The sequence below is a fragment of the Phaseolus vulgaris genome, chromosome 10, assembly GCF_051622355.1.
Source record: "Phaseolus vulgaris cultivar YP4 chromosome 10, ASM5162235v1, whole genome shotgun sequence".
Lineage (NCBI taxonomy): Eukaryota > Viridiplantae > Streptophyta > Magnoliopsida > Fabales > Fabaceae > Phaseolus > Phaseolus vulgaris.
In genome coordinates this window covers 6,472,853-6,481,764 of record NC_143507.1, presented here as the reverse complement: position 1 = coordinate 6,481,764, position 8,912 = coordinate 6,472,853, and the positions used below count along the sequence as shown (strand labels likewise).

Below are 8,912 nucleotides of genomic sequence, written 5' to 3'. Positions count from 1 at the left end.
TGGATTCTCGATCAAGCAAGAATGGGCTTGCTTGACCGAGCAAAACGACGTCCAACCCAACTTCAAATGGTGCTATCTCGCTCAAGCGATATATAGCTCGCTCAAGCGAGCTCCCCTGATGGTGAGATGGTTCTTTTGTGCATTTTGGAAGCTTGGTAAGTGTTGATGCATTCCAACTTTTCCTTTTTAGCTTTGTATATTCTCATTTTGCCCAATCATCTCCATTCTCCCCTAGAATCCTAAAATTAGCACCAAATTTGGGAATAAATCATTCTTATTCAAATTAAAATCATAAAATATGTAAAAATGTATAAATTCATAAATTAGGGGTTATTTTATACTTATTTTAGAAATTAATACTCATAAGTGTCTATATTTTAATATGAAATATTACTAAAATTTGACACTTATCACCAGTATAAATTGTTATGGACATGTTCTTTCATTTTTATCTTCTTTTCATTACATATTATTATCATCTGCATTAACCCAAGAAGAAGAGTTTTTGTGGGAGTATTTTCTAAAAATATTGTTATCAAAGGGTTTGTAGATGAGATTTGTAAATCTGCATCTGACAAGGTTGGTCAGATGCAATAACTATGATCTAATCATTTATTAAAGAAAACTTAAAAAGTATGTTAGTCAAGTGGTTCAGTTGATTTGCTAAATTTGTTCTGATGTGACCATTTAGATTGGAAAAGCTAAGGATAAACTAAGCTCTTAAATATGTCCTTTTGATCATATTTGTTATAAGATATTGAGGAAACTTGTTTTATGTTTCAACATATGAAACTTGTTGAAAAATGTGTATGAAAATGTATGTCTTTTACTCCATTTTTTCAATGAATCATCTTACTTCAAACTTGCATTAGGTGTAGTCTATTAGACTGAAGAATGATAGTCTCACATTAGTCAAAGTCAATGAGAAAATATCACAGACAAAGAATTCAAAGAAGTTAGCAAGTAGCATTTTGACATGATACAACGAATGAAAGAATTTTAGTCTAATTGTTTTAAAAAATAAAATCACTGTATTAACACCATTAATCATATGATATTTTCAAAAAGACTTTCAAAATTAATTAAATTACAATTCAACTCACCTTTATTGTGATTTCCCTATTTTTCACATTGGCGTAGTTGGTAAGGAAAGTCTTGGAGTAATGATTTATAAGAACTGGCAAAAACCACTAGAGTCGTCTTGTAAGAACACACCACTATTATCATCTAGATGGTAGAAATTGGTTGGTTTGAAAAAAGTATAAATTCTCAATGGCAACATAAGAGCTAACCACATCATTAAAGTTAGACGACCTTGCTCTATTAGGGGTTTTGTAGTGAAAAAGAATGAGAATACATGGCCTATTGCTAGTATATCCTTTTCTTAACATTGGTGAGTGTCCTTATAAAAATGTTTTCCTTCAAAGACATGGTGTTAGTCATAGGACAAGTTAGAAAGAGTAATTTTTTAGGAGGCTAGCATGATAGGCTCAAAGAGTTCGTTAAAGATGTCTTTTTTATGTGAGAAGGTCAACAGGTGATAGATGCAAGGTTATCCTATCTAGGTACCACTAAAAACTAATGTTTGGGCTTTGATAAGTGCCAAATTTAAGTAAAATTTCATATTAAAATGCAGACACTTATGGATATTAATTGATAAAATCACCATAAAATAACCCCTAATTTATGAATTTATATTTTTTTTTACATATTTTTGTGATTTTAATTTGAATAAGAAGCATTTATTCCCAAATTTATGTTAATTTTAGGATTATAGGGAAGAATGGAGATGATTGAGCAAAAGGAGAATGTACAAAGCTAAAAAAGGAAAGTTGAAACGCATCAACACTCACCCCAACTCGTCTAAATTCGCCCAAGCCAGATGCTCTCAGGGGATTTCGCTCAAGCGAGATCACTCCAATGATGTTGGGCCTTTTTCATGCAACTCGCCCAGACGAGCCCAATAACGCCTAAGAGAGAAGTCATGTAGCCCAAATCCAACTAGGTTAAATACAAGACTTGAGGCACAACCCTAGCAAGCAATCATTGAAAGGAATATATTCATTGAATGGATTGGAATCCAATTGAGAGAATAGAAGGTGATAGAAAACCCTAGAGGAGGCAGGCGTTAAGGAGAAATATCATAGATCTTCTTTTCTTGCTCTTCATACTTGTAACAACCAACATGTGTGGCTAATTCTACCCTTTGAGATTATGAATAATTTGTTCAAACTCTTATGTATTGAGGTGATATTTAAACATAATATTTTATTCTTAATTGATGATTGGTATTATCATTTTGTTTGTAATGCTTGTTTACCATGATTTGGATCCTTAGATTTTGACTAGAAAGTACTTATAAGTTTCTAAGCCAAATGATAATGTTTAACAATTTGAATACTATGAATAGATTTGAAATGTTAACTGTTCTTACAACAGGGACCAAGAACACTCGAAATAGGTTAACAAGATTAATTCTTCATGCAAATCCTTCAATCTTGGGCTTGGATACTATCTTGGGCTGGACACTTGGTTTCTCTTCACGACAGGTGCTCTCGGCTTCTCCTCACGGTAGGTGCTCTCGGCTTCTCCTCACGACAGGTGGGGGGTACCTGCAAGTCGCTCCAATGCCAAAGTCAGAAATGGTTTAATATTCATCAGATAAAATCACTCTTACCTTTTTCTTACTCTGAACTCCTATTTATAAGGTTTCTTTAATGGGTTTTCCCCTTTACTCTTGGGCTTTCTTTCTACACCTTTTTTATTATTTGTGCACCCCTCTTGTAAGTTTTTATCTAATTGGGCTCTTATTTTTATATAATATTTATATTTTTGTTTTATTCTTTTATATGTCTTTTTCGCTTTCGGTCTAAACCTCTCGGTTTTAACCTATCATCTCTTAGTTGTTTACTATGTAGTTCTCGGCTTGAACCTCTCGGTTTTAGCCTACCAGTACACTGGCCCCCCAAGACAGAAATACTTTAAGCTTAGGCAAAAAGTATTTGTGTCTTAATAAAATATTATAATTTTGACATTTGATTTGATTTGATATTAAATGCCTCGGTTTTTGTGCTTTAGTTTGCTGAGTTTAATTGATTTGACGTGAATTTGTTGTTTTAACCGTTAGATTATAAATTTTTGAACGATTTCATATTGCTTGCAACGTTTCGAATTCTAGGGTGTATTTTTGGGTTATAAATAGGTTCTTCATTCAAACCTTTATGAATGTGTGTTTCGTTGCCTATTGAAAAAAGGAGCTCATTTTCAATCTGCAATCAGTTCTTGCAAAGGTAATATGTCTCTTTCAAGTTTTTCTACTTCTAATGATTTTTCGAGCGCGGGTGGTGAATCAACTGGGCGAGTGGTGCGAGAAGAAGATCATCCAGACTCGAAGTCTTCATCTGCTACTCCTTCTTGTATGAACGATTCAAATGGAGCGCCGACTGTTGATGCTCCTCAAGAATTCGGAATTGTATTGCCTCAGAAAAATCTTCGTCCAGGTTACCAATGGGTTAATCCTAAAGTCCGAGAGTATTTTTCGAAGTATCGTTCTGCTATCGAACTTCGTAGTTTTCTTTCCCATTCTCAAATTTATTATTCTGATATTGAAAATGATATTATTTCTTTTCGGCGTGTTGGAGATGTCGATAATGTTTGTCATGGCCGAGAGGGTGATAGCTATGAATTTTTTTATTTTTATGCTTGCTTTTTTAGAGATCTTCATATTCGGTTGTCTTTGAACAACTTTCAAATAGGCGTTCTTAACTTTCTTAATGTTGTTCCTACTCAACTTCATCCCAATGGTTGGGCTGCGATGCAAGCATTTAGCATTTTGTGTAAATTATTATCGCTTTCTCCCAGTCCTGCTTCCTTCTTGTACTATTATAGGTCTCGGCCTGGGAAGCGGCCTGGGTGGTTATCCCTTATCAGTAAATCCAATGTTTGTTTCCTTAAACCTTTTACATCATCATACAAAGATTTTAAGGGGGGTTTTTTCAAAATTCTAATAGAGCCTGTAGGAAGAGAGTATTTTTTTGATGGAGATTCTCCAAGGTTTCCTCTATATTGGACAAGGGATCCCGTGAAGTTTAATTCAATATCGTTTCACTCAATGGGTGCGGCCGATCGTCATGTTATCGAAGTTTTTAGTCGGCTCTCGTACCAGGTTCCCACTCGCGCCTTGCTACAACTGTACACTTCACCAAATCCTCGAGAAGATCTTATTGGTACGTGGTTGTTCCACATTTTCCTGCTTTATAGGATGAGTTTTTTAACTTTGCTAAGTTTTTTATGGATTTTCAGCTCTGATGGCAAGCACAAATCCGAAAGCTCGATCCTACTTTTCAAAGCTGTTGAACAAGGTAGGTGATGTAACTCCTCGGCGTGAAAATGTGGTGAATCCTGTGGTGGAAGTAGAAGTCGTGGAACCGGTTGCACATGTTGAAGTGGGTGAAGCTATATGTAATGTCGATGTTGGCGGTCCTTCGAAGAAGTCAAAGAAATGAGAGAGAAACAGCAAGAAATCACATTCGTCGTCTCGGTGTCATCGTCATGTTGAGAACATTTCATCTGAACCTCTTTCTGAAACCATCTTTAGTGCTTCAACAAAATATGCGAAGTTTGTTCAAACTTCTTTTAATGAACCATCTTACAACATGTTAAAGAATATGGGTGCTGCTTCGTTGGCGGATTCTATTATTGAATTGTCGAGTAGAGGTCTGCTGATTGGAAAAATGATGAAAGAGAAAAATGGAAACTGTGTGTCTTTGTCTGAGTTTGAGAAATTGAAGACGGATCTTGCCGAATATAAGGAAAAAATGAGCTCTTTGTCTTTGCAATTAGAAGAGATGAAGAAACAGAAAAATGAAGACGATGTTGTAAGGGGAGGTCTTGAGAAGGAAAATGCTGAATTGAAGAGTGAAAACTCGAGGTTTGGTAAAGAGAATGCTCAACTACTCACAGAAAACCAACTTTTGAACGAGAAGGTATCAACGTTATCCTCTGCAAATGAAACTGACAAGAAGACAATCAAACTTATGGATGAAGAGATAATTCAGCTGAAGACTAATGTTTTTGAGGCCAAAAGCTTTATCTTTGAACAACACAACCTTGGTTTTGAGAAGGCTCTTCAACAAGCAAAACATTTTTATAAGATTCCCATTGATGAAGGGAATTCTGATGTTAAGAAGGACTTTTATAATGGTGAGTTAGTTCCTGTTAATGAAATTCCGGATAATGATGCTGAAGATATCAATATCGAAAATTAGGGGGATATAGGTGCTTATCCTTTTGTTTATAGCTTCTCGGTTTGCTTGACGAGAATGATTTGGTTTTGGAATGTTGATCCATGTATGGATGTTTGCATTCTTAGTGTAACCTTTTTTGGAACTGCAGCACATAGAAAGTTTATTAGCTTCTTTTTAATTGGAGTTATTTCGTTTTATTACGTCATGCCTCTTACTTTTGGTGTATCATTTGAATGTTATCTAAACCTCTCGGTTGTTTCACAATCCTTTCGGTCCTACTCTGTTGGGACTATGCTTTTGGTTATTTTAAAATGCGTCTAAATAGTATATGTTAAATTCTTAACTACTGTTCTCGCTGCCTATAATCTCGAAATAATAAGATGACTTTTCGATTTTTATTACGTTGAAGGAGTGATTTTCTTTCGGCTTTTATTACTCGAAAACCATAACTACTTTTCGGTTTTTAGTGCCAAAATCGAAGATTTTCCAACCTAAGTGCAATCATTAGCAGACTAGGGAATTCTTTTGGTTTGTAACGTGGATGTATAGTGTTAAAGTATATACAATAATTTTATATACTTTATTCGTAATTTCATTAGTTGATAATTTTAATAGTAATAATTATGGATGAAAGATAAAATTTTAGATAAACTAATATAATAACTGGCTTTGGTCCTGAACTTTTTATTTATTTTTTTGAATTGATTGTTGATAGAGCTTATAATAAATTGCTAAGGTTGAAGCATAAATAAGATTGTAATAATTGGATGTTCCGTTCTTTTCGGTTTTTTGAGCGAGTTATGAGACATTGTGATTTCAACTGAATCGAAAGACTGAAAGCATTACGTGATTTTGTCCTGGAGTGAAAACTTTCGCCGGGAGGGATTTCACTTGCAGTGAAAGCATCCAAGACCGCGAAGAATTATTTAAATGTTTTGGGAGGGATTTCACCTGAAGTGAAAAACATCCAAGACCGAAAAGAATTATGTAAGCATTGTTTCGGGAGGGATTTCACCTGGAGTGAAAAACATCCAAGACCGAAAAGAATTATGTAAACATTGTTTCGGGAGGGATTTCACCTGAAGTGAAAAACATCCAAGACCGAAAAGAGAAGAATGAAAATTCAATAAGATGGTGTCAGCTAGTAATTCTTCTTGATTTAGATGATAAGTATGTACACGAGTTTTTCGCTTACATCAGGTATTTCAACTAAAATAGAACTTTAAATGGCTTGCATTCCATGTATTTGGTATTGCTTTTTCTTCCAGAGTTTCTAATCTATATACTCCATTGTGTAAATTTTCCATTATTCTGAAGGGTCCCTCCCAATTAGATGCTAACTTTCCATGTCGTGGATCTTTTCGAGTATCAGTTCGCATTCTCCAAACCAAATCCCCTTCCTTGAAGCCTCTTAATTTTACTTTTGCATTAAACCTCTTCATTGCTCTTCTTTTTACTGTTGCTTCCTTTATCTTTGCTCGTTCCCTAAGTTCTTCAATAAGATCAAGGTCAGTCCTTAAACATTCATTGTTGATATTCCAATCTTCCATTTGCCTTCGTAATGTTGGTTCAGTAACTTCCACTGGTAACATTGCATCCGTTCCATAAGTGAGATTGAATGGTGTTTCTCCAGTTGATGTTTGTGGTGTGCACCTGTATGCCCATAATATCTCTGGTAACTTTTCGGCCCATAAACCTTTAGCGCTTCCTAACCTTTTCTTTAACTGTCCGAGAATAACTTTTTTTGCAGCTTCAGCTTATCCATTTGTTTGCGGATATTCAACTGAAGTGTTTGTTGACTTGATTCTCAAATCTGCATAAAATTCCATAAGTTTTTTGTCAATGAATTGTCGGCCATTGTCAGTTATAATGGTGTGTGGGATTCCGAATCGACATATTATATTTTTCCAAACAAACGATTGGACCTGCTAAGTTGTTATCTTAGTTAATGCTTCCGCTTCTATCCATTTTGTAAAGTAATCGACGGCCACTATCATGAACTTGGTTTGTCCTCGTCCGAGTGGGAATGGACCAAGGATATCAATTCCCCATTTTGCAAATGGCCAAGGGGAAATAATTCCTTGCAACTCTTGCGCTGGTATATGATTTAAGCTTCCAAATTCTTGACATTTTTTGCATGCTTTAACATAAAGTTCACAATCTTCTCGGATCGTTGGCCAATAGTAACCAGCCCTACAAACCTTTGTTGCCATTGTTCGAGCTCCACAATGTAGTCCACAAATCCCTTCATGGAGTTCTTTGATTACATATTCGGCTTGTTCTTTTGAAAGACATTTTAACAAAGGCATGGAATATCCCCTTTTGTATAGTTCATCACCAATTAACACAAAACTGGCTACTTTCTTTGCCGTTTTTGCATCTGGTTCAACTCCTTGTTCTTGGCCTTTTATTACTTCTATGTATGTCTTTATCCATTCATCTTTGGAAATTGCAACATTGAGGCATTCTTCTAAACTGACTGTTGGCTGATTGAGGGTTTGTTGTATGATTGAGTTATATTGCCCTTGTCGTTGTTGGCTTGCTAACTTGGATAATGAGTCTGCTTTCATATTTAACTCTCTCGGAATATATTTCATTTCGGCCTTATTAAAACATTGCATAATATTCAATACTTTATGGTAATATTTCATCAATAATGGATCTTTTACCTGATACTCTCCTTGCAGCTGTCCTATTGAAAGTTGAGAGTCACTCTTGCAAATGACATTTTCAACTCCCATGTCTCGGGCTAATAGTAACCCTGCAACAAGAGCTTCATATTCGGCTTGGTTATTGGATGTTCTGAATTCAAACCTGAGCGCCATTTCTACTTGGAAGTTATCTGGTCCTTCAAGTACTATCCCTGCTCCGCTTCCTCTTTTGCTTGACGCACCATCTACATATAATGTCCACTGCTCCGGTTGCGTTGTTGTGGGCATTTGGATAATGAAATCTTGCAGCATACACTAATGTTAAGGCGACTTTTTCAACCTTGGGATATCTGGTTTCGGCGTTTTGAAGGGATCTGCTACCAAAATATATCGGTTTCTGTTCTGGATTTTCTTGTATTAAAGCTGCTCCTATGGCCTCATTTGAAGTTGCCAGGTAAACTATGATGGGTTGGGTTGACACAGGTTTAACTAAAATTGGTGGTTCGGCTATTATGCTTTTGATCTGAGTAAAGGATTGCTCACATTGGTCACTCCACTCAAAGGTTTCAGATTTTTTCAACAAGTTAACTATCGGCTTGGTTCTCTCGGCCAGTATTGGTAAAAATCTTGACAATGAATTCAGCTTCCCTACCAGCCTTTGTACCTCCTTCAAATTCTTTGGACTTCCCATCTTCATTATTGCCTCACATTTATCAGGATTTGCTTCGATACCTCTGTTTGTTAACATGAAGCCCAAAAACTTTCCACCTTTCACACCAAAAACACATTTTTCCGGATTAAGACGAATATTGTATTCTCTTATTTGTGCGAACACTTCCTCCAGGTCTCCCAAATGCTTTTCTACTTCCTCTGACTTCACAACCATATCATCCACATATACTTCCATGTTTTTCCCAATTTGATTTTTGAATACTTTATCCATGAGTCTTTGATATGTTGCTCCAGCATTCTTCAAGCCGAAAAGCATGACTTTATAACAATAATTGGCAGTATC

At 35.7% G+C, this 8,912-nt stretch overlaps 1 protein-coding gene across 1 annotated transcript; it reads right to left on the bottom strand.

The window, feature by feature from the left end:
• Nucleotides 1-6,451: 6,451 nt before the first annotated feature.
• Nucleotides 6,452-8,071, bottom strand: LOC150024181 (uncharacterized). The gene is made up of 2 exons (XM_090296037.1): nt 7,448-8,071; nt 6,452-6,970 (listed from the first exon to the last, which is right to left on the bottom strand). Exons 1-2 carry the CDS (start codon nt 8,069-8,071, stop codon nt 6,452-6,454), a joined length of 1,143 nt encoding a protein of 380 aa, XP_090152163.1.
• Nucleotides 8,072-8,912: the final 841 nt, after the last annotated feature.

Coding starts and splice junctions, on each gene's coding strand:
- LOC150024181 (XM_090296037.1), bottom strand. CDS start 8,071: ATGGCGCTCAGGTTTGAATTCAGAACATCCAATAACCAAGCCGAATAT. Junction 6,971..7,447: donor CTCGAACAATGGCAACAAAG/GTTTGTAGGGCT, acceptor ATTCTCGGACAG/TTAAAGAAAAGGTTAGGAAG.